General features: G+C 52.2%; 2 protein-coding genes across 3 annotated transcripts in view; one reads left to right on the top strand and one right to left on the bottom strand.

Annotated features, from left to right (window-relative positions):
* CMSS1 (cms1 ribosomal small subunit homolog) overlaps positions 1–24,862 on the bottom strand; it is a 170,815-nt gene that overhangs the window by 110,735 nt on the left and 35,218 nt on the right. The window lies entirely within an intron of this gene.
* Positions 1–24,862, top strand: part of LOC144734155 (filamin-A-interacting protein 1-like) — a 130,549-nt gene that overhangs the window by 74,837 nt on the left and 30,850 nt on the right. The window contains exon 1 of one of the 2 annotated variants that reach the window (XM_078616219.1): positions 17,163–17,541. The exons of the other annotated variant lie outside the window; for it this stretch is intronic. Within the exon in view, the coding sequence (XP_078472345.1) occupies positions 17,492–17,541 (50 nt within the window). The 5' untranslated portion in view covers positions 17,163–17,491. Of the gene's footprint in view, positions 1–17,162; positions 17,542–24,862 lie in introns of those variants that run through there. 2 annotated transcript variants of the gene reach the window in all.

Below are 24,862 nucleotides of genomic sequence, written 5' to 3'. Positions count from 1 at the left end.
AGAGAGAGAGGGGAGAGGAAAAAAACGGACGCTGTTTGCTTTGGGTCATTGTTTCTGACTTTCATTGCGGCTTCCGTTGCTGCGGCATTCTTCGGCACAAGTAACCCCAGTGTTATGGCAACAACTCGTTTAAGAACAACGCCGTTAAAGTATGACTTTGAAACAAGACAGAATGTGAACGAAAGCCATGAAAGGATCTGATGACTTGAAATCGATCCATGTGCATTCTGTGCCGTTGAAGACATTAACTCGTAAACCCAACGGACATCGCGTGTTTATGTACAATGTCAAACATCTCATCACGATATCATCCGTTTATAACGCAGTTGTAATTAGACGGCAGGCTGAGCTAGGCTGACAAAAACCTACACGCACACACGATTGGTCGTGTGAAGGTTAATGGGCGCCACGGTGGCGAAATGTTAACTACCTCGCTTGGTATACAGGATGTCGAGGGTTCAATCCTGACCCTAACACCTGTATATTTGGAGTTCGCACGTTGCCCCCGTGGTCACGGGGATTTTTCTCCAAGTCCTCCGCTTTTTCCCTCCACATTTAGAAACATGCGTTTAAGAGTATTTGGCTGATATAAATGTCCACGTGATAAGCCACACTTTGTTGAACGATCGTTCGTGGCAAGGTCGCTTCTGAAAAAGAGCCACATAGCTCAGTGGGCCTTGCCTGGCAAACAAAAAAATAGTCGAGTTTAGTTCTCGTACAAGACTGATGCCTGTATTCCTCCACTCATCTGCCACGGTGACACGCATTGTGTCGAGGTTTGAGAACGAGTCTCAGGCGTTCGCCAGCATCCCGGGTGTGATTTATTTCGAATCCTGTCTGTTGTTATGTGCCGTTGAAGATCACTGAAGAACTTCCGGGTTTTTTTTTTGCCATGAACTTCATCTTTCACGTAACCCCCGGCTTTCAACCACGCAGCTCAAATAGCCAGAGTGGCGTCTTGCTCAATTGAGCTTTGAGTTTGGTGCCAGTGGTGGACATTCCACATTCATATGGCGGGGTCGAGGTTATCAACACGCCAATTACCGTTCGTTCACTTCTCTATAAAGTGGTACTCATGTTATCGAACTCCCCCACCCCCACCTTATGGCTTAAAGGGTGTGCTCATTCTACAGCTGAGTCACCTGGTCAGCCAAATACACATTTTTCTTTTCATAATGCGTGACACCTCGATTGACAACTATTGGGGTACGGATTAAAGTAGCACGGTTCCAGGCGTTCTCAATCCACCCAACCTTGCGTGGTGTTTGGTACCGTGCCTCGCCACGCTGTTCAGTGTGGGTTGGCAAAGGGTTGGCTAAGACGTCGCGGGGAGGGCAAGCCGGTTGTGATGTCACTCGCCGCTGATGTTTAGATTCAGAATCTTTATTTGATTCTCATGGCGGTACCCCAGGGAATCAAATAATACAAAATGGTCGAGGCAATTAAATATTTTATTTCTGGGACACTATTTTTTCCAGGGGTGTATTTAACTCCGCGACTGGGGTACCAATCAATGCGAAATCAGCGCCACTCCGCGATGTCGAAACGCAGCGAGGACGATTGCGCTGAAATCCTGAACGCTCGTACGCACCGTAGTGGTGCATCGTGTAAAGCTCGTCGAGATGAGTCGATTGCCGCATCGCCGACCATCAACAGACTAAAACTGACTGCATCACGGGCATTATGCGGGAGCCGGGGTACTATGGTACCCCGGGGTACCGCCATAAGGTTCATTTTATCCTGGAGAAATCCGATGAGCTATGAAGCAATTTTTTTTTTAAGATGTCCAGGAGGGGGCGGGTCAGAAAGTTACAACAGCAAACAAAACAAAGTATAGGAAAGGAACACAAATCACAAAAAATCTATACTTTAAATAGAGTATATAAGTTCAAATTGCATATGTATACCGCTATTCAGAAGCTTGGGCAAGGCAGCAAAACAACAGCAAGAATGGTCATAGACCAGTTAATGCATCTATCAAATACAATCGAATGACAACCTCGCCATCAACCAAGACTTCAACAATGTACCACGCCACCTTCTCGAGACCAGTCAATGCATCGGATGACAAGCTAGCCTTCTGGGATCGCGCACCGTCACCATCCTAGCCGGAGCCAGGATCCAAACGCGGGTAGCCGTAACCCAGCGCGCGAACCACATGGATGTCAAGGGGAGAAACGGCATTTTTGCCTTTGGTAGGGTTTTCCTTTGCAATAAATGCGGTAATGTGGGAGGAACGCGTCTTCCTTGCCTAGCCCAGAGCCTGCGTCTTTGACGATGAATGATTGAACTGAAGAAGACAGCGCTACACGAACCGAACGCCGCGAGGATGAACTCGTTTGGGAAATTTGGATGGTGCGGGGGGGAAGTGTCTGACACGGGTATGCGTGAGAACGCACGTGCATCTGAAGGGCCCGTGCCGGCACGTGTGAGCTCATGCACACGTGTGTCGAGCGACTCGCGTGCATTTAATTAGGCACGTAGCTAGCCGACCGAGAACACGTAGCACGAGTTAACGCGAGGAGTGTGTGCACGTCAGGTGCTATCCGAGTGTTCATTTGTGAGCGTGCGTGCACACCGCGCGCGTGTGTGTGTGTAGTGTAGTGGCCAGGGCAACGCACTACGAATCTGGTCACGTGAGTTCGATTCCCGGTCACGGCCAAGGTCAGCGGCGAATATTTGAAATATCGGAACCGGTCCTGAACCTCTCCTAGGTCGACTCAGCCTAAATGCTGCGTTGCGTAAACATCAGCACAAGCGAGACAAAGGCTGCCGGGCACTGACCACGTCATCCATGTGCTGTGCCGGCCTTCATAGCTGCCCGCTATCAGCACACGCCTCAACCGCCAGTGTAGGCTATACGACCGGATCTTTGTGTCTGTGTTCATGCGCACACACACACACACAAGCACGCCGTTTGGACTTGGCGCTAATCCTGGCCACCTGGTTTCCTGTGCCGTTCAGACAGAAGGCAGTCAGACAGACCGTGGCAGCCTGTGGCAGCCCGTGGCACATAGTTTCACTTGCGCCGACTTACGAAAGCCAAATTTTGCACGCAATTGCAGCCACTGCTATTTGCCAGACGCCCTTGCCTCAAAATTCAAAACCGCGGAGAAATATGTATCGGCGGTAATTAGCCGTTTCACCATTTATTTATTTTAGCCTATACATTGCAGCGGTGACATAACTGTCGGGCAATTTCGAGATCGGGCACGCTGAGTCTGACCATGACAACAGCGTGCATCTTGGGGGTCTCCACAATGCTAAAGGAATTTACGATGAATGCATGAGCGGTCTCTCGCTCGATCGTCACGCAAGAGAAGACAATAACTGACAAGGACTGCTGAGAACTGGGCAACGCTTGATGCGTTTTGCATTTTACAATGGAAAACTCAACTTGTTTTTCGTGGAAGGCCGGAGGATGTGGCCGCAAAATGGGGGTAGCAAATGTGGGAACGGCCTCAAGTATATCCTAAAACAATGTCCATGTTCCTGTTCTGAATAAAAATTACGTTTTGCGCAAAAATCATCTTCAGCCCTGTTTTGCCAATCCAGTGATGGGTTCCACACACCCCAATGCTGTGTAAGACCTGGGTTTTTTTTACCATACTTCACCACGCTGGTCAGTGCGGGTTTGTAAAGCTGACGGGAAGGAAAGGGGGACCGATTAAAATCTCCCCTGCCACTGATCCTAGCTGTGGCTGGGAATCAAACCCAGGTCACCGGGTTTATAACGCGGTGCGCGTAAGCCTCGGCGTTACCGATCCCCTCCCCATTTCTATTTTCAGTAGGATGATTCATCATTGTGTGCAACCACTTCAAGGCAATGCGATACTGTGGATGAATATGTGCATAGGCATGCACATGCAGAAGTTTAGGGAAAAAAAGCTGACAAAGCAGAAGACATATTCCTGCATAATCTTTCGCAGTTGTGCTGAACATCTCTCCGATGTGTTTTCTGGTTGTACTTGCTCCTGAAGAAATAAGCGTCGGAGAGCGAACCAGAAGACATGCAAGTGGTGTGTGTGTGTGTGTCTGCGCTAGCGTTTAACGTACGGACGTAGAAATCCAGCCAAGGGAGCGGTGGTGTAGCAGTTAGCGCGCTGCGCTACAAAAACGGCAAGTCCGAGTTGGTTTCCCGCTCATGGCCAACACCAGTGAAGATTACCTCAACCAGTCCTGGGCCTCCCCTAGGTCAACTCAGTCTCAAATGAGCACCTGGTGCAATGTGTAAACATTGCCACTGGGGAGACAAAGGCGGCCGTGCCGGTACCTAAGAGCACTTGCCCCAAAAGTCTGTTACAGGCTATGCGGGGGATATTTGTCTTAAGTTAGCGTTTAACGTACGGACACAAAAACCCAAGCAAGGGCCTTCCGCTGACGATCTGTCGCGTTGAGATTCGCGCTCGGACGGCTACAACGCTCCGAGCGACAAACGAGCCAACGCGGCGCTGCGCGTCTCCAGGCGACTGCGAAAGAAAAAAAGAAAACGTCATATTTGGCGAACGGCTGCAGAAGTGATATCACAGTTATAAAAGAGCGTGAGCTCAGCAAGCACAGAGGACAAGCCTTCACCTCAGAAGCAATTATAAGTTTGGATTCTTCTTTTTTTACCGTAAAGTTGTAGTTTTTGTAAAAAAAAAAGCCCTTTATTGAATTACTCACTATTGACTCATTTCAAGGTGGCAGATTTGCAAAAATGACTCATCACAGAAAAGTGGTTTTGGAAGGAATACGCAACACCCGGTAAAAAAAAAAGCCACACAGTTTTTTCTGTCCCAAGCGCTCAGGGTCCGGCGAGCGAGAAATTGTTTTAACTGCACCCAAACGCGTCACTTTAATGCAAAGTGAGCACACATCAGACGCAGCCCGGCGGTCAACTTTCGGGGGGGTGGGGGGGGGGAGAGTTGGTGGAGGAAGAGGGGGGGGTCGGAAACAAGGCGCGGAGCGGGGGCCCCGCGCTTCTGGAAGTTTGAAATGACACGTCGCCACGCACGCAGACTCGACCCACGGGCGCTGGCACGACCCGGCCATTACGTAACGTCACGGCTCACGGCAGCCGCCAGGAAGACGCGGAAAGCCGGAGGGCAATTAGTGGGCCCCGCCGGCGTCTGGCGGGCAACGCGATGCAGACTCCATTTTTTTGTTGGGGGGGGGGGGGCTGGCGGCTCGAGTGTTGAGTGGAGGAGAAATGGCAAGAGGTGGCTGGATGGCTCGGGGGGAGGAGGGAGGAGGGGGGTCAGAGGTCAAAGCCCTGGAGCCGGCAATTATGATCTCTCGTGGAGGAGCATGAAGCATCATCGCGAGAACTCCGGTTGTCGCAGCAGCAGCAGCGGCAGCAGCGACGGCTTTCGGCTCGGCCTTCGCTTGCAGATGTGCTTCCGCGGCCGTCTGGAACGCTCTTCCTTTCGATATTAGGAAGCCGCTGGGAGCTATGCACTTTTAAATCATCCAGATTTTAAAACTAATTTCTGTGGAACAGCTTTTTGTGCTTAATTTGTTGTCCTTCCCCCGCACCTGCGATTAGCACGGTTGGCTACGTACGGTGCCAAAGAAGTTCAACATACATAGAACATACGTACAACATACATGTACATACAACCTGGGTTTGAATCTGGGTTTCAGCCACAAGTGTAGTGAGATGGGCGGGCTCAGCCTGGTTACAAATGATTGCACATTAACACGTTTGTTTGTCCTCTGAAGCCTGTATTATAACCAAGTGGGAGACTGGTGAGACGAAAAATCTCATTTATTAAATTAAACATAACTACTCGATAGCCCTACACAGTGTGTGTATATGTGTATATATACACAGTAATACAACGGTTTATGGCGGGGATGCGTTCCTGAAAGGTGCGACGACGAATATCGAAACAATGTCAATCAAAGCGATTTATAGGTTGGTATTGGATGGCGGAGGCGAAGGCTGAGAGGCGACGGATAGCAAGAAAGGACGGACGATGCGGTCAGCGACGCGAGTGTATGGGGTCGAAGCGACTCAAATCGAGTCTTGGTATCTATATATATAAAAAAGGGAAATTTGTGAATGTGTGTCTGTTCGAAATGTTTAGCATACTTACTGACATTCAACAAACTTGAAATTTGGCATGTGGGTAGGTTCCAGACTGTACACAATGCAAAAAGTATAAAAAATGACTTCTGCATTTTGGGGGGCGGGGGGGAGCAATAATGGATATAATATATTGCACGGCAAGTGAGCGGTGATGTCACATCTGTGATGTCACCCGCATGCGGCAGCGTCACGCAGTGTGCCTGCTGACGTCACACCCCCCCCCACCCTCCGCGTATGCCGTGTATTAATCCAAGACAAGAATCCAAGTCTCGGGCGAAGCCGGGTAGTAAAGCTAGTCATTAATAAAGCGACGTGTTCGCGGGACGACGTAAAACAGGCGGAGACGTGAATCGAGGGATTGCTGCAATGCAGTTACCCGACAATTCGGACAGCGGTTAGAGAAAATAAATAATCACCTTCAACTGGAGTTGTCACTTCTCCCGAATTCTGTGCCCCAACCGCAAAACGTATTCTCGTGCGTTTACTTCATTGGGAGGAAGGCGCCCGTCACCTGCTCTGCGAGACGGATGTAAAGCTGGCACCGGCAGAGCGCTCGGAGCGACGATCGTTGAGTGCTCGGTAAATAGCCGCCTTTGCCGGGCAGGTTTGTTAACTCGCGGCGTTTTTTTGTGTGTTTTTTTTCTCTGCGATGGAAAATAATGTTCCTTCGTCGTTCAAACACAACGCGTGTATTTTTCCAACGTGTGCATCGTGCTTCTCTCTTTTTTTTAACGCTTCTCAAATGAGGTTGAATGCGTCAATGCGTTGGTGCTGTCCGTCCGTTGCATCGTCAACGGTTGGGGGGGGATGGGGGGGGGGTGGACGTGATAACTTTCGTAAATATGATCCTACGCGAATTCAACTTTAGGATAAAGTTGTTTTGCTAATAGCGAGATACCCCGTAGAAAGATGTACCAATTCGATCAAAGGGGTTTCCCCGAGGGCAAACAAAATAATCAGCGCTCAGAGAAATGATGCCTCGGGATATGCGCATGACCAGCTCAGATGCGAGCGTAGAGCTGACCAAGTTTTATTCCCAGCCACGGCTAAACTAAACTCCACTATTTAATATTTTAACAGGTAAGGCCCCAAATGAGCTCACCGAAGTGGCTTAGCACGTGGAAATTCATAGCAGCCAAATTACTCTACATCAGTGGCGAATGATGCCTGGTCCAGTTCAGGGCCCACTCCCCCCAACCCCTTCTTCAACCCTTACTAACCATTTCGATTTAAAGCTTTCGTGTCTGCAGTGATTCATCTTCTTGGTTCTTTCGGTAAAGTCACGTAGAAGGTAAATAATAAAATAATTCTCACGACGTTTCGGCCACAACGCAAACAGCCGTCCTCAGGTGAAGACCAGGTCTGTCGGGGAGACAGCGTCTGACCCTGTCTCCCCGACAGACCTGGTCCTTACTAACCAGTATGGTGAAGTATGGTGAAACAACCCCCATAACCAACACGGCGTGAGAAGGCCTTCGTCCGGCAGTGGGATGACATAGGGTTGCATCATTAATACTTCGTAACGACATGGAAGTCAGAGAGGAGTTGCACCGAGGAGATGGAGCGATGAAATCAGCCGGCGTGCAGGTGCTAGGTGGGATTATTAACATCGCAGAGCGGTAGTGCAGCAGTTGGCGTGCTGCACTACCCCGCTGACGTCGACCAACACTGGTGACGATTATCTGAACCGGTCCGACGCCTCCCCTAGGTTGACTCAGCCTCGATTGAGTAGCTGGTGCGGTGTGTACTCACTAACAGTGCTTGCCCCAACAGTCTGTTAAGGCTCTACGGAGGATGCTTGTCTGTGTATTACATCGTAGGACAGTGAGAGGTGGCGGATGGCTTGGTCAGACGGTCATCCAGCAGTGAATTGACGCAGGTCTGCGTGTTAAGTCCCACTTTATACTACAGGTACTCTTTAGCCAACATTGACATTTTATATATACAAATAAACCCGATGTAGTATATTGTGCTTACCGCATAAACACGGGACCTCAAAATAAACCCAATGAATAGCTGGCCTTGACCTCTTTACAGTTCCCTACGAATAAACGCAAACGGCACGCACAGAGCTGTTACATCTACCACGTGATGAACTGCCTCCGCTACTTGAGGGACGCGGGTTTTCTTCCCAAGCGACTGCGTTGGGCGTGTCCAGGTGATTTAATGGGAATCCTGGGTGAAACAATCGATCATTCGGTGAACAAACGCGCAGCCACACCTGACCGCAGCCAATCCGACGGCTCCACGTTGCCAAACGAAGGGGCGCTCAAAACTCGATCCTCGCTCGTCCGAAGCAAATAAATTCCCCGAATGTTCTTTGGGTGAGTTTAGCAACAAACAAAAAAAGGAGGGTAACGCATACGAGCTTCATTAACCGCCCATACCCATGTAAAACAATACACGAAATGTGTTTTCACATGCAATATATGTTGCAAAGGTAATTTAAAAGAAAAATAGGGACCCCAAAAAAAAACCCGCTTTGTGTTTCGTGGGTATACGGTGGAGCAGGTTTAGGTCTTTGTGGCGTTGCACTTCCACAGTGAACCTTTTTGTGCCACGGGGGGGGGGGGGGGGGCGAGGGGGGTGGGCAAGAAATTCCGCAAGTGTGACCTCACGCGGGCGGGCACTCGGGGCGCTTTACAGGCGGAATAAAGGGCCCTGGGAATCCTGTGGGGTGTAGATTGCACGGCGATTAGCAACAACAAACAACGCCACGGGTTATGTCACGAGCAAAAATGGCAACCGCTTTTCTTCTTCTATTCTTATAAAAGACACAAAACCTATCCCCCACAATTTATATATATACAAAGGCAAAGATCCCCCCCCCCCGTTATAGCCTTCGACAGACTTGGGGCAAGTGCGCGTAAAAAATAAGAATGGATTTTCTACCCTTTCTGGCAATAAAACAGGTGTTAAGGTTTTCTTTGCCACCAAATTGCACACACTAGGTGGTGGTCACCATCGTCGGGCACTGTCGATCCACTGCTGGATTTGCAGGCCTCCTCAAACTGTGCCAACAACATCTGTAACGCAATGAAATAATAATAATCCACCAGGCACCCGCACACCAGCTGATTTCATTGATGCATCGCTCCACATCAACGTGCCGCCCCCCCCCCCTCACCGTCTCGAAGACGTTCCATTCCTTGGTTGCCCACTCCGTTATTATTCTTGACCATCAGCCAACGTGCCCGTCTGGTACATCACCACACAAGGAGTTGAACTATTACGCGTACTTCATCTGTTGACCGTAGGGGGAGGGAGAAATGAACGAATCGACCCTGGCCAAGATGAAAATTACGATTACATTTAGATGTTCTATCGATTAAAATTAGTTTTGGATTCTTGGAACTCACCATCTTTTCATTGGAAGCCTGCTGCTCGCCTGGACGAAGCTCAAGCTCGACACCTCGACTCGTAACATTTGAACAAAGATTTTTTTAAAAAGTTTTTTACGGTTTGCTCCGCAAAGCGTTTTACGAGGCGGTTTAAAGTGAGGTGTTGAGCTTAAATAATATTGACAACTCGGTAATTAAAAAAAAGGGGGGGGGGCCCTCTGTTCCTTTCAGTCAGAACGCAGACCGCTGGGCTTTCAGAGCGGTTTATAATAATAACACGTTCTCGTGCACGTTATCTACGGGGGGGTGGTGGGGGTAGGGGTTGGAGTCACAGGGCAGACGACCGCTGGGCGAGTAACATGTCATAGCCCGGCAGGAATCCGAGCAATGACGTCAACTGTTATTCACCGTCGGTAGGGAAAATAGCGAAATCGCCACTCCGAAAATTCCGGCCTTCCAACAGCGGCGGTGCTCGAGAGAGAAAAAAAAAATCCAAGCCGGTGCTCAGGGCCTCCCGAAAGCTCAAGGCCCCCCCGGGATTTATGGCAAAATGAATGCGTCGAATATTGGCTCAAATTCAAATCCTAATCAACATAAGAATTGAATTAGCCAAAACAAGCCAATACAATCTATTTTCATCGCTATCGTGTGCGCACCTCTCATCTCACTACATATCGAATAGTCACCTACTTAGTTATCTGTTTTCACTACGCCTTTATCTCTTGTCTACTTCTCTTCCGTCACCTCAATAGGAGTTTATGCATTCAAAGGGGGTGGGGGGTGGTGGGGGGGGAGGGTGCAGTGGACCAGCAGTGCCACTGGTTTTCTAGACATCTGCTGGCGGCGTTGAATCGCAGCCGCTTCGGTTTATCCACGCGTGGAAGGGCAGCAGCGTTCTGCCTCGACAGCGACGGCCGGGAAGGAAGAAATCTCCGGACGCGCGCGCACGCACGGTTCTCGGCGACCGACAGCGACGCACCGAACCGGTCGCGCAAATCGTGGGGGGCGGCCGTGCGGCGGGCAGCGCGTTCAACCGACGCCGACGAGCGACGCATACGCCGCGCTTCCTGACGCCGCCGCCACCGTCGCCGGCCGCTACCCGAGATCGCGTCGGCGCGCGCGTCGGAAGAGCCGGTGCCCAGACGTCACGGAGCCCCTTCTGCGGCCAGGCACGGATATTTGAGGCTCGGCGTGCTCTCGCGCAAAAAAACATACCCGAGCGGCGGATTGAATTGCCCGCTCGCTGGCCGGGGTTGCGGGTTCACGTCGCGCCTGCACGGGGACAGCTCCCGCTGCTGTGGACCCTCCCCCCCCTCTCCGCCACAGGGCGCATCGGGATCCACTACGTGGGAGGCGTGGTGTAATTATTTACAGGGCGACGGCGGCGGCGGTGGCAATTAAAAATCAAAGAGTGAGAGTCGAGAGAAACGGTGGGGTGGACTTTGGACGGTTTCAACTTCACCAATTTGTAGGGGGAACACCGCGGGGCGTTTGCTCGATGATGTAAATGGCCGCAGCGAAAAAGGGTGCTGGCCAGGGATTAGTCCTGGATGGCCGCCTTTGCGAAAATGACATCAGTCTGGCAGCGCAGACCGCGGTTGTCTCGAGGCGCAGCTGGAGCCTGGGGGGGGGGGGCGGCGTGCGGGAGAGATGAGAGACGGGGGGGGGGAAGAGACGCAACTCCCACACAGCGCACGCACGCACACTCACAGATCTCCGGACGAGCACGTGCGCCACAATGCCATAAATGAGAGAAAATGACGATAAGCCTAACGATTCACTTGGGCTTAATCCTTGCATGATGATGGCAAAGGGCAATACCATGGCGACGAACAAACATTTAGGCGATATTTCATACGTGCATTCATTCGGCCTCCCATTATTCTTTCGCAACAGAGCCGAGAGCAAAATTCCAAGATAATACTGAACCGCAATTGCCTGCAAACGCGCTGTGGTACTCTGCGCACCGCAGACGGCTCGAGCAGCCACCCTCAGTGCCTCCCCCCGCTTCTCACTGGGCCCTATTTCTGGGCCGCTTTATTATGCCTCATTAAACATAGGCCATACGTTGACAAGACTTTAAATTCCGCCGCACAATTCGTAAACGCTATGAACCCCGGCGTACACACGGGGCCGTGCTTATTAAACACGTGGCTTCCTGCGCCCCCCCCCACCTCTCCCCTCCTCCCACAACCCCTCTCTGCAAATCCTCATTTGGGATAATCGAATGCGACCAATCCCCCCCACCACCACCACCTCTCCCCACCATCCACCCCGAGCTGACTGCCAGGCTTGTGGGTTTTTTTTTCCTTCCCCCCTGCACCCGGGTCACTCGGGGACGTCTGGATAGGCAGTAATTGAGGGGGAAGGAGGGACAGGATAATCCCCCGCATGCTTGGACTCGTTTTTATCACCGCGCTAAACAATCCCCCCCTTTTAGCTACTCGTCATCTTCGGCCGAGGGATTTATCCGTGCCCTCGCTCAGCATTGCTCAAGTCCGTCTGCACGCTTTTTGCTGCCTGGCTTTAAGAGATGCCCACCCCTGATTTAATGTCCCACGTGCCAATTTGCCGATACCTGATACAGGAGTGGCTCGGCTCACGTGCGGTACTTACCGGCTGCGAGGAGGAGCTATGAGCAAGATTTGTGCACTTCCATCATCTTCTTGGTTCTTTCGGTAAAGTCACGTAGAATGTAAATAATTAAATAATAAAAATAAAACATAATACAATAATTTTCACGACGTTTCGGCCACAACGCAAGCAGCCGTCCTCAGGTGAAGAACAGGTCTGTCGAGAAGACAGAGTCTGAAGATGAATCCCTGCAGTCACGAAAGCTTTAAATCGAAATTTCACTTCCATTATGTTAACTCGTTTGTTTTTTGGGACAAATATAAGGAACTGTGGGTTTTACGCCTGAACACCACTGTGGTACAGAACTATAGTATGGTTGATGTACGGTAGTGTGTATGTATGTTGAACTTCTTTTACACCGTACATAGCTAAACGTGCTCATCGCAGGTGCAGACTGTGCCAATCTGGAGGAGGTTAAGATCGGGGGGGGGGGCATATCTCCTGATCTGAAATATATGCTAATGAAATGAAGTTCTGTGCACAGTAATAAAACCCACTCACACCCGAGTCAAACTCCAGCGCGTATCAAAAGAACATTTGAGGAGTTCTCAGCTGCATCGTCAGCAGGAGATTCCACATTCCCTCGGTGTGGGTCAGTTTCTCTCTCTCGCTCGATAAGACACCCGGTGGATCGGTGGTGCAGTGGTTAGCAAGCTGCAGTCTTAAGCCGGCGACAAGTTCGATTCCCAACCGCGGCTAACATCAATGGCTCCTGGGTCATCCCTCCCCCGCACCCTGCCCACCTTCATCAACCAACGTGAGAAACGTTCAATCAACCCGAATGACCGACACGGCAGCAGTGGATTGACAAAGCGGTGTACGTGTGCATAAGACTACCGCGCACGTCCGATTAGCACGGTTGGCTACGCACGATGCGTAAGAAGATCAACACACATACGCACATACTTCAATCACGGGAACCAAGCCATGTTTTCTCTACCAGCGTGCCGACGCGCGTGGTCGTGAGTGCGTACGCGCACGTGCGCGTTGTCCTCTCGCGCCCACGTCCGTCCAGTGCCAACCAAACCGCCCCTCGCTCGGCCCGGCCCGGGCTCAAGGCAGAGCCCCGCTCTCCCCACCAAGTGCCGCCCCCCCCCCCCTCTGTTTGTTTCACACGCGCGGAGACAAAAGGGAAGATCGGGGCGCTGCACCCTCGCTCGGAGACGTGAGGTCATGGGAACAGGATGATCGCACACTTTCTCTCTCTCTCGAGCGAGCGAGCGAGAGAGCCGCGTGGCAGTGTCCGGCCGCGACTTGGCGTCCGCGGACGCCGCGGGATGCTCGGTGACCCCCGCGTGGCCACCGTCGCCAACCGTCGCCGCCGTCGAAAAATAAATTTCGAGTCGATTGACGACTCCCGTTGTCGTGTTGGGACGAGAGGGCAAGAGGCTCGTGCGTGTGTGAGATTCTATTTTTACATCATTTCGACGGAGGCGTTGAGCAGCATGACAGAGGGAACACCGAAAACACGAGGTCAACGTAAGTTTTTGTCAGCAAGTTTTTGGGCACTAATCTCATCGTCAAATCCATTTCCCGACCTTCCATGTGTCACCTTGGGGCACATTTGAGACATTGACAAATATTCCTTTTCTTCCGTCGGCGGCAATGTCACTGCGGCTATTTTGCCCGAAAATAATTTCTCACCGAATTCTTCCTGAGTCGCTGGCTGGTAGACTGGATGCTATAAAAGACCAGTGGCCAATTCCAACGTCAGAGGTATACTGGATGCGGTGTGCCCAGGGTGCAGAAACATTTTCTGGGTTGACGACACCGACAGACCTGGCTGGCGTGAACCCTCAGCTACGTCAACTTGTCAACTAAAAACTATTAACAGAATTTTTTATTTATTTTACCAGGTAAGACCCACTGAGCAAATGATATCTCAACGAAGTGGCTCATCACGTGGACATTTATAGCAGCCAAAGTACATGTTTGTAAATGTGGAGGGAAACACCGGAGGACCCGGAGAAAAATCCACACCACCACGGGGAGAACATATACAGGCGTCAGGGTAAGGATCGAACCCACGACCTCCTGCATACCCGGCGAGGGAGTTAACATCTCGCACCCTGTAACTCTAGGGAGCTTGTGCTTTAACACACCTACTTTGTTCCGTCGTTCCAAAGCGTGTAATCTACGGAATGGGCGGAGTGCTTTTTTTGGAAACGGAGAACCAAGAAGCGCTGCTCAGCCGAACACGAGTGAGTACTTAACAGGAAAACGCGGGGGGGAAAAAAATTATATTAACTTGGCCGGCGCTGGTGACGACGGACGGTGGCGTGTGACTCGTTAAATTTTAACGTTCGAGAGGCAACGCCTGAGAAAGCACGTGCTCATTACCAGGTCAGGTAACGTCACGTAGACCCCTGCGCGCTCAGACACGCTGCACAAACACGATACAAACACAATGTGAGGATGCGGATGGGAACGACCCGCAGGGAAAGAAAAAAAACCAGAAGGAATTACGGTGGGTCGTCCGAGATGCTAAAGAACACAAAAATCTAAAATATTCACGCCTCAACCTCGAAACGGCCCCCTTCCCGACTCACGTGGAAGAGAGCATGTGATGTAGAGACACATTTTTAAACTATTTGTTTACTCAGCATATAGCACGGCTTACAATAACATTGTCTATATCAAGCCTATATAATTTATATATATACACTCACATTACTTATGATATACATGTGATTTTTCCGAATTGCATATTATCATCATCACCAATTGGCAACAGACACTCTCTCAAGCGTCTTGTCCCTTGCTATAAAACTTTAATTTGCTCACTCATTTACACACAAAATACACACACACACAAACACAACCTCCTCCCTCTCTACACCGAGGAGCAGGACACTGGCCATTGCCCGGTCTAGTTTCTCCGCGGCAGCCCCCGCACGGTCATCGTCACCCCCCGTTGCACATTCGCAGCAGCAGCAGCAGCGTTCAATCCACACACCGCCTTTCAAATGACACTCAAAGGTCCGACCATAAGGGTTAAGAGCGACATCGAGCACGGCTCCACGCACGAAATGCTGCGCGAGTTACAAATCCCATTGTTATTATTAAATGAAAGCGCCAGAATCATCGGGCGACTATCGTCAAGAGAGTCGTCGGAGCAAACGCTCGGGTAACCGCTGCGGAACGCCCCACGAAAGCGCGGCTCTTTGCCTCCGGAAAACTTCCGGAGATCATGTCATCCCGGGGCCCTCCTGGGACGAGGTCAAACACGCGCGGCGTGCAAACACGACCTCGTCTCCCCGCGGCCGGCTGCGGTCTCCCCCTGCGCGCCGACATAAATCAAACCCGAGGCGGCAGCGCCTGCCGTCCCTTTCAGACCGCACGGAGTTAATTGTCGGCTGGCAAATCGCACTGTGAGAGTTAGTAAATGAACCTACGTGTGTCGCCGTAGAAACAAAATATTCCATGTATTTTTAGTCGAGGGATGCTGCCGGTTCGATTCCATCTCTCGACGTCGGCTCTTGAAACGTGAAGATTTCTCAAATCGCCTTTCCCCTCCGTCCAGCCAGCAGTACAGATGGGCGCACGGCAGTGAGTCGATCGGCAGGTCGCGTGAGGTGGGGCAGTGGGTCCCGTACTCCCACCTCTTCCAAGAGTAGACCAATTACCCTGTAGTGGAAGCCCTTCCGCCAGCAGTGGCTTGAGCATAGCAGCTGCTGGGCTGCAGCTTTCACCTTGAAGTCAATTGGCCTACTGGCATAGCAGACTCATGTTAACTAGCAGGATGTATTTAAGCATGCCAACTCTGGACCAGTTTTGTCCTTCTGGGGCTCATCATCATCATCATTAGAGTAAGGCGTGCTAAGTAAGCACGGCCGCTTTTCCAGATGTTGTTGGACAGCGACCTCCCTCTACCCCATGGGCCATCTAAACTTAGAGCCCGCTCTCTCACTCGCTCTCACTCCGGCTTGCACTCCTTTACTTTGGAAATAATCCACTCGCGACTGCCACTCCAATGAGCTCAAGCGAAACCCATGAGAGGAATGAGGTTCTTTTTTTTCGCGCGAAAAAAAATATTTAAAATTAACGAGCAAAACCCAAAGAGAAACGAGCGGCAACAGTGCACGCGTACAGCCGATACGTTTCATCCCAGATGCGGTGTGCGTGCCATTTTTAGAAGTTTACTGAAATTCATCGGGGGTTTGGATCACATTAAGTGCTGCAAAAACGCAAACGAGTCCAACCAACATGTGCACGCACGCACGCACACACGGAGCAGCATGCACGGAGAAAGAAACACGCACCCTTGACACAAGCCTGCTTCACATGCGCACACACGCACACCCGTGCAGACACTCGCACCCGCGTGTGCGCACACATGTCCCACAACAAGAGCCCGCGAATACATATGTACACGAACGCACACACAAGGTAAAGATCACCCGATCGCCTTAAGGGGCTCTTGAAGCAAGTGCGTTAGCGAGCGCCTATGAAGGCCGGCGTGACACACCAGGTGGTGGATGGCCAGCATCGCGCCGGGCCACCTTTCTCTCCCCAGTGCTAATGTTAACACACCACACCAGGTACTAATCTAAGGCTGAGTCGACCTAGGGGACGCCCAGGAACGCTTCACATACTCGTCCCCGGGTGTTGTCCGTGAGCGGGAATCGAACTCGGCTCGCCGGGTTCGTAGCGCAGCCACGCTCACCGCTGCACTGCGTTCACGAACACAGGCACACACACATGCACACCCGTGGAGGAAGACACGCTCGTGCACGCATGTGCACACACCAGACGGCAGACAGGCACAAAGCGTGGGGGAGAGGGAGGTGAAGCGAGCGGTGGGGGGGTGGCAGCAGCAGGGGTGGGTGGGGGGGGAGCGCAGTGGGATGGGACTGAGCTGCTGAAGAGGAGGAGGAGGAAGGGGGTAGGGGCATTTGCCTTATATGGCGCCGGGGGTGATGTAATGGTAGGGCTTAACAGCCGAGCGCTTGTTTGAGAATTGATTTGCTCATTGTTTTGCTGGGAAGTACCCGGCGGCAGCGGCCCGCTTGGAAAACTTCGCCTCCGAGCACGGCCAATTCGGCAATGTTCAGAGTTGTTTTTTTTCATCGAAGCGTTCGCGGCGGCGGAGGATAACGTGGGGGGTGGGTGGGGGGGGGAAACATTTTGTTTATCTCCGACAAAACAAACCATGGACGGAGGGGCAGAGCCACGCCGGAGATGAGACGCACGGATCAGCCCTGCAATCTCTCTGCGTCCATCTCGCTTGCGCCAAGCGATGTAATTAATCGCGGTAGCCGGGGGGGGGTGTCTCTGCACCGAGCGTAGCGGCCGGAGTTGGGCTCGCGTCGATCGAGCGACGAGGAAAGCCTTTCCCTCCGCGAAGAGACGATGCACACCGAGAGGCGCATCGACTAGGCAAGGCTCGTCGTCCCACGCGCCGCAAGCGACTCGGAGGAGGAATGTAGTGAATGACCGGTGAATGAAATTCACCGGACGGTTCCCGGATTTGCGCAAGGACGCTTTGCAAAAGTGAGTAAGAGCGCCCTTCGCGTCGCGTTCATCCGTTTGCTCGTTCGTCGTGTCTATTCTTCGTGGTCCGGTGTGCGCCTCCTCTCCTGGCTGCTGTCCGTTGCCAGGGTCACGCATTAACGCGGGGCCCGGGCAACGTGAGCTGTCACGACGGAGGAGAGCGAGCGAGAGCGCACGCGGCTCGCTCGCAGACGCAGCGCGTCGAGCGCCCGATGTTGTAAGCGTGTGTCGCACGCTCGCTGTGGCGCTAGAGGCGAGCGAACGATGAGACGGACGAACGGTCCTCTGGCAGGCAGCTGTCAATGTTGGTGATGTCAGTTTCGTCGCTCAGCTTAAAGTTGAGTTCAGGTCAATAAATTAGCGGATGTTGTCGCTTTTCGTCATTTGCTTCTTAAGATGGAGTCACTGCACTTGTTCCTCGAGTATCTCACTTGACAGCCAACTCAATGCCATGACCACACTGTATTGACACAGACATCGGGCTGAACGTGCAACAGGACAATGATACCACAAGAGCGTCCGTAAGCGTTTGTGTATTTACTCTCTGCACGATTAGAAGCGGGGGGGATGCCGTGGTGCAATGGTCAGCACATTGAACTTTGCAGACCAATCCAGAGTTTGCAGGTTTCATCTCTCGGCGCGACAGCCGAAACAACGGTGCAAGCTCCTTAAATCCCTCGCTGCTCTGTCCACCCAAAGTGTAATTGTGCGCATCGCGATTAGTTAAACGTCGGGTCTCGTGCGATGGGGATCAAGCGTTGGTATATTGCTATCTCACCCAAGATATTGTACGTGGCAAACTTTACCAATTGGCTGTTGTGTCGGGGTTTAACGCGACACATTTGCATTTAACGCGATCTAACCCCAAAAAAAAAACTTTGGTACGGATATGAATCGCGAAATCCTACGTGTTAAACTCATCCAATGTGTCTGGCCAGGATGGAAGAGTAGGCCAATACCCCCGATGGATAACCCGTAGGACTCTTTCTCGTGGAAGCTCCTTCACGCCGGCAGAGGCGTAAGCAAAGCGACTGCACAGCGTGCACTTTTTACCTTTTACCGAATTGCGGATGGCAAAGTGGACAACAACAACGACGACAATGACGACGGTGCCCGTTGCGTCTGGCACACAAACGCTCGAGGCCCTGCGGGGAACGTTATCGTTGACAAAATCCACTTCCAACAAAATCGCTCCACTTCGCCACCACAAAGTTGGAACGGCGGGGGCGGGGGGCAAATTCCTCGCACACAGCAGCAGCAGCCGTGACCCCCACCGCCTCGCCGAACCCCCCCCCCCCCACTGCCCCCCGTGCCCTCTCTCCCTGACCTCCATCAATGCGTTTTTTTCAACGCGGCGACGCTCGGGCACAGCGAGGCTCAACCTCGGCCCCCTTTGTGAGCGCCCAGGATTAAAGCAATGCAAACGAACTCGACGGACAACGTAGCCCCCCGCCCCCACCCCCCCCCCCCCGTTCGCAGTGTGGCGCAGAGTTCGTGGATTTGTCATAATTTGTGCCAATTTAGGAACACTGCCACGGTGCACTGTCCTCTTGACGGTGAGCACGTCGGACTTGCCATGCAGAGTTTGTCGCTTCAGTTCACCCAGCAGCACAAGTGGGTTCACCACCACAGCAAGTCGACTGATCAGCGGGTACCGCGCGTATGTACGTTGAACTCCTTTTGCAACGTACGTTGCAAAAGGAGTTCAACGTACGTAAGAAAAACAAACTGAACACAGACAAAAAGCCGTTCTAAAGAAACGAGTTCTTTGTGGCGACGTAAAGCGTGCAACCCCTTGCAAGGCGTCCACCCGGCACGCAAGAGTAATACAAATATCCTCCAGCGGGCCTTGTCTCGAAGTCGTGGGGCCTTGTCGTCAGCAGCGATGAGGCTAGAGAGACATCGCAGGGTGGCGCATGCCGTTTATTGCCAATTAACCTTTGACTCGAGGCGCAAGACACTCTTTGAGCACGATCCCGGCGCACTGGGATGTTTGGCCAACACGCACAGTGTTTTAGCTATGTGTGGAAGGAAACCGGAGATCCCGGAGAAAACCCATCGTGCGTGGTAGGGTGGGGGGGTTAACACTCGGCACTGCAATCTCCTGGCCATCCCTTCGCAACCACGCGCCTACAGCAACCGGGAAAGTGCAAGTGGTCACCCGAACAAGTACTAATCGGGCTCAACTTGCGCTTAGCTTCCGAGACATGATGAGATCGGGCGCTGTTGTTTCGTCCGATGGATTTGGCCAACGCACTTTAGTCGATGGAAAACAGCAAATCTGTCTCGGTTCTTTTCAGCGACTCTATCTCGATTCTTTGGAACCTATGCAATAGGCAGCAGATGAGTAATTCGACCGCGGCCATTAGAACAGTGACACACGACTCCAGGCAGCTGAATAGCGAGGTGGATGTGTAACCTGCAAACACAATGTTATCGCTGTGCCAGTCATAGGCCTCAGTCGATGAGAGTGAAGACCTGCACGTGATGTGGCGCAAGCCGCAGCACCATTTCACTACAAGCCAGCACAAGGACATGAACACCCCAAATATCACCTTGAGGTCCTCCTAAAGGTCTTATGTTTTAAGGTCCTCACCAAGACCTTGCCACTGGTCCATTGGTCCACTTGCACCTGACCTTCTGACCTTTCCAAGCACCACCCCCCCCCCCCCGCATTGCCGTGGTCCGGTGGCCACATGTTTGTTAGAGCGCAATTATTTTTCAGCCCAATTTGCTCGTCAATGATTTACGGAGCGCGGAAAAATTGCAACGGCGAAGCGCTGGGCCGTGGCACCGCTCAAAACGTCGGAGGGTCAGCAGCCACGAATGCAGAGCTTCGTGCTCTCATTCGTGCGTGGATGGGTGGTTTTTTTTCTCCTTCGGCTAACTCCACCAGGGGTCAGACTGATCAGAATTGTTTATGTATTTACGTGCAAGGGGAGCCCTGTGCTGCGCGGTTAGGGTTTGGGCTGAGCCCCCCTACAGCCGAAGCCCTCGCCACCTCTCCTGCCAAAATCTCAGCCCCCCCCCCTCTTCCGCATTCCCATAGTTGATTAAGCGATGTGCATCGCAGCCTTTACTCGTGTACACGGGTTGGGGAGAGCCTGCGAGCGAGCGAGCGAGCGCGGAATGCATGACAAACAAAAGGAGAGGGCATCGTTACTCATTCTGATTAGCGTTTAACATTTGTTTAAAATGCGTTTAACATTGACTGTGGTGTGCACCCGCACCCGGAGTTTTTGTACGGGCCCCCCCCCCCCACAAAGGTCACGCTCCAGGACCGGACCGGGGTTTCGTTCGCGTTACCGTTGCTATTTTGTCCACTGAACCAAAATTGTGTTGTTTCGACTCTCGAGAAAACACAAAGTCCAAGCGAATTCCAGGCCAAATGAGCGGCGAGGCCATTGGTGCCAGTGCTGGAAACGCCACCTTCCCGTGGCGGGGGTGGGTACATCCACACGACAATCACCGCTGCTCTTCCCTACAAAAGTGGCACCTATTTTATCCTACCCGGGAGGAAAGATGATGATGATGATGTGCCAAGTAAACCCCCAAGCAGCGTTTGAAACTCGCCTCCTTCCCAATTACGAGCTGTGCCACTCCAACCTCTGAGCCACATGGCCGGTTGTAGAACATTGCCTTGCACCGAGACTCACCCAACACACGCGATAAAGCCTTGCAAAAGTCAGTCAGCCCGCACTCCTAGGTCCCTACATGCCTAACCAAAGGACACGGCCTGATTGAGGGTGCGTGGCCTCTCCCGTAACGCGTATTGCTTGACAAAACACTTTAAACCAACAAGCTCGCGGATTTGGATTTGAGAGAAGCCAATTTGTCTTCTTGGACACTGGCGTCCCGGGAAGTGAGCGAAATGAGCAGAAAAGGGCAACAACGAAAAATAATTACGTACACTTCATAAGCCGGAGTGCGTACGAGTCATGTGGACCTCGTGAATCGCTGCGCGCGTTGTATATGTACGTGCACCTAGCCTGGCACAAGCGCCGTGGTGGTGTCGACGGCACTTCGTGGCGAACGGCGGTTGCTGCGAGAGGTCTTTGTGGACATATTTGAGAACAGTCAGTGAATGTTACTCCTGAAGATAATTGTTATTGATTGCGTCGATTACTTATAGAACCATTTGTCAAACGCACTGCGCGGTGAAAGCCTCCACGCATGCTGTTGGTTGTGAGGATTCTTTGACCATACTTCACCACACCGTTCAGTATGGGTTCATGAAGGTGCGCGGGAAGTTGCGGGGGGGGGGGGTGGTGATGAAGCAGGATATCACTCACCGCGGACGGTAGCCGTGGCCGCGATTCGAACTCGGGCGACCAAATTCAGAGCACAAGTAAGCGAACCCCATGGACTGTTTAACTAGGGGGGCATGGAGTGGCAGATCGTGTGTACGGAGCCGGAGTTCGTGTGTATGGAGCCGGAGTGTGTCGGCGGACTGTCGGTGGGAAGGATAATCCATTACACAGCAACAGCCGTGCGACAGGCACAACGGCAAAGGCTGCAAGGTTAGACGGGCAGTGCTGGAAACCTCCTTGATGTTACACAAATACATCAGCTCGCGTACGGGACCCGCAGACACACGAGACAAAGATCCCCCGCGTAGCCTGTAACAGACTGTTGGGGGCAAGTGCTGTTAGCGAGCACCTATGAAGGCCGGCACGGCACACGAGGGGGTGGGTGGGTGGCCAGCACCACGCTCGGCCGCCTTTGTCTCCCCAGTGGCGATATTTACACACCGCACCAGGTACTCATTTTCGGCTGAGTCGACCCAGGGGAGGAACCGGTTCCGATATTTGTCACCGGCGTTGGCCGCGAGCGCGAATCGAACCCGGGTCGCCAGGTCCGTGGCGTGGCGCTAACCGCTACGCCACCGCTCCCCACGGACACACAAAGAGCACACGCGTGCTCGCCCACATGCGAGTGCGTTTACAAGCGCGCGCACGTTTTGAGCGGCTAACGCGCATTTAATAAGCGGGCAACTAAAAAGCGCGCGGCGCATGTGTCGACCGAGTCGCCGCGGCGATCAAAGCGAATCATGACATCACCGGCGGTCTGAATGGGCCTGTCACTCAGCAAGTGCCGCCACCGTCTCTCGCGAACGACACACGGGGAAAGGGGGGGGAGGAGTGTGGGGAGGTGGGGGGGGCACTCCCGCTGCCGACCCCCCCCCCCCAACAACTCGCACCCCACCCCGAGCCCTGAGCCACACGATCCGGGTCTCGCCCCTCGACTTCGCAAGCGAGCGCGGGGCACAGCGAGAGCGCCGATCAAAAGCGAACGCTGAAAGATAAATGTGCGTGAACGAGGGCGGGTTTCCAGTTCACCTGCAGCGCACGCGGCTTTGTTATTTTCACGCTCGTTTTTTGTCTCCTTCCCATCCTGCGTGTGTTTTTTTTTAATAATGGGTAATACTAGCAGGGTCACAAAAACAAATTGTCCACAAAGCAAAACATTGTTGGTCGGCGTTTTATTCTCTCTCTCTTCTCTGTCTTTTGCTCCTTTTTTTTTACGCGACGATAATTTTACAAACTTCAGAATGTGTCCAAAAGCCCTTCGGCAGGGGGGGTGGGATGGGGGCTCAATATCCGGTTACTTGTTTAGTCTAAAAAATGGGAGAGTAACAAAAATGTGACAAAAGCTATGGAGACCGGAATCCGTAATTTCTGCGCGCGTGCCCCCGGGGAGAGGACAGACGCAGCGCAATGAGCCACGGTCTCGGCTCAGTGTCCTCCCGGCGGCCACTGGCTTCAGACGTACCACTCATTTGCCCGGAATGTTAATGGGGACACATCAAGACCACAAAGATGTGATGTGGCCAGAGAGCGAGAGAGACAAATCGAACAGGGAGGGAGGAGCGGGGGGGGAACGCCTCGGTGTTTATTAAATTGTTATTTTCTTGCGTAAATATTAGCTCAGAAACATTATGTCCAGCACGCGAAAGCACGCTTGTTTTTTTTTCACGAAGACGTTCAATTATCGAAAGAATGCGACCAATGGCAGCTTTTATTTTAATATTAACCTATTTTGAGAGTAAAAAAGTTTTTGGGGTCAAAGTCAAGTTTGTGTTAGTTTTGCCTTTAAATGTAGTGGACATGTTCAAAACACACACACAAACACCACACACACACACGCAACAACAACAACCGCCATTCGCCACTCAGTGGCGGTGACGTCACCATGGCTTGTGCCAGGCTATGTGCACATTGGCCACGTGTAGTGTCGAACACCCACTGGCAGGAGGTCATAGGACAGACCCAGGCGCTATGGGTTGACTGACTGAGATGACTGGCCGATGCACCACCTGTGCCCCTACTGTGACCACACAAGACAAAGATCCCCCATAAAGCCTTAACAGACTGTAGGGGCAAGTGCTGTTAGCGAGCACCTATGAAGGCCGGAACGGTACACGAACGAGGGGGTGGGTGGCCAGCACCACGCCCGACCGCCTTTGTCTCCCCAGTGGCGATGTTTACACACCGCACCAGGTACTCATTTAAGGCTGAGTCGACCTAGGGGAGGCCCAGGTCCGGTTCAGATAATCGTCACTGGTGTTAGCCATGAGCGGGAATCAAACCTGGGTCGCCAGGTTCATAGCGCAGCGCGCTAACCGCTACACCACCGCTCCCATGTGACCACACACACGGACACACGCGGAGGTATTTCTACGTGAAGCGCATTTACAAAACCCCGCCTCGTAATGTAATCGCCAAAACGGTGTTCCCCAACCAGCTACCCACAGCAGGAATTCTCACAAAGTCAAGAATTATTTTCGCATCAAGTACAACAACGTCACTCTTAAGCGTATATCAGCAGCACAGGCTTGTGATGCCCACCAGCTGAATTCCCAAGGTTGGTGGTTATATTGTCGGCTGGCAAAGAGTAAGAAAGCTCTCCCAAAGGATGCAGTTGTTGTTGTTGTTAGAAGACCACATAAGACCGTGTAATCTTAAACTACTATTTAATAATTTACCAGGTAAGGCCTACCGAGCTATATAGTTATTTTTTCACAAATGATAGCTCCACGTGGTGTCTTATCACGTGGAAATTCATAGCGGCCAAATGCTCTGAACACATGTTGATTCTAAATGTCGAGGGAAAAAACGGAGGACCCGGAGAAAAAATCCACGCGACCACGGGGAGAATATGCAAACTCCAATTATACAGCAGGCGTCAGGGTTAGGGTCGAACCAACGACCTCCTGCATACCAGGCGAGGGAGTTAACATCTCCTAGCCACCGTGGCGCCCCATGTGATTGGGTTCACCCTGCGTTATGTCTCCACGCATGAATCCTTGAGACCATGAACA

Source organism: Lampetra planeri, chromosome 50 (genome assembly GCF_965212315.1).
Source record: "Lampetra planeri chromosome 50, kcLamPlan1.2.h2, whole genome shotgun sequence".
NCBI lineage: Eukaryota > Metazoa > Chordata > Hyperoartia > Petromyzontiformes > Petromyzontidae > Lampetra > Lampetra planeri.
This window is presented reverse-complemented; position numbering and strand designations above follow the sequence as displayed.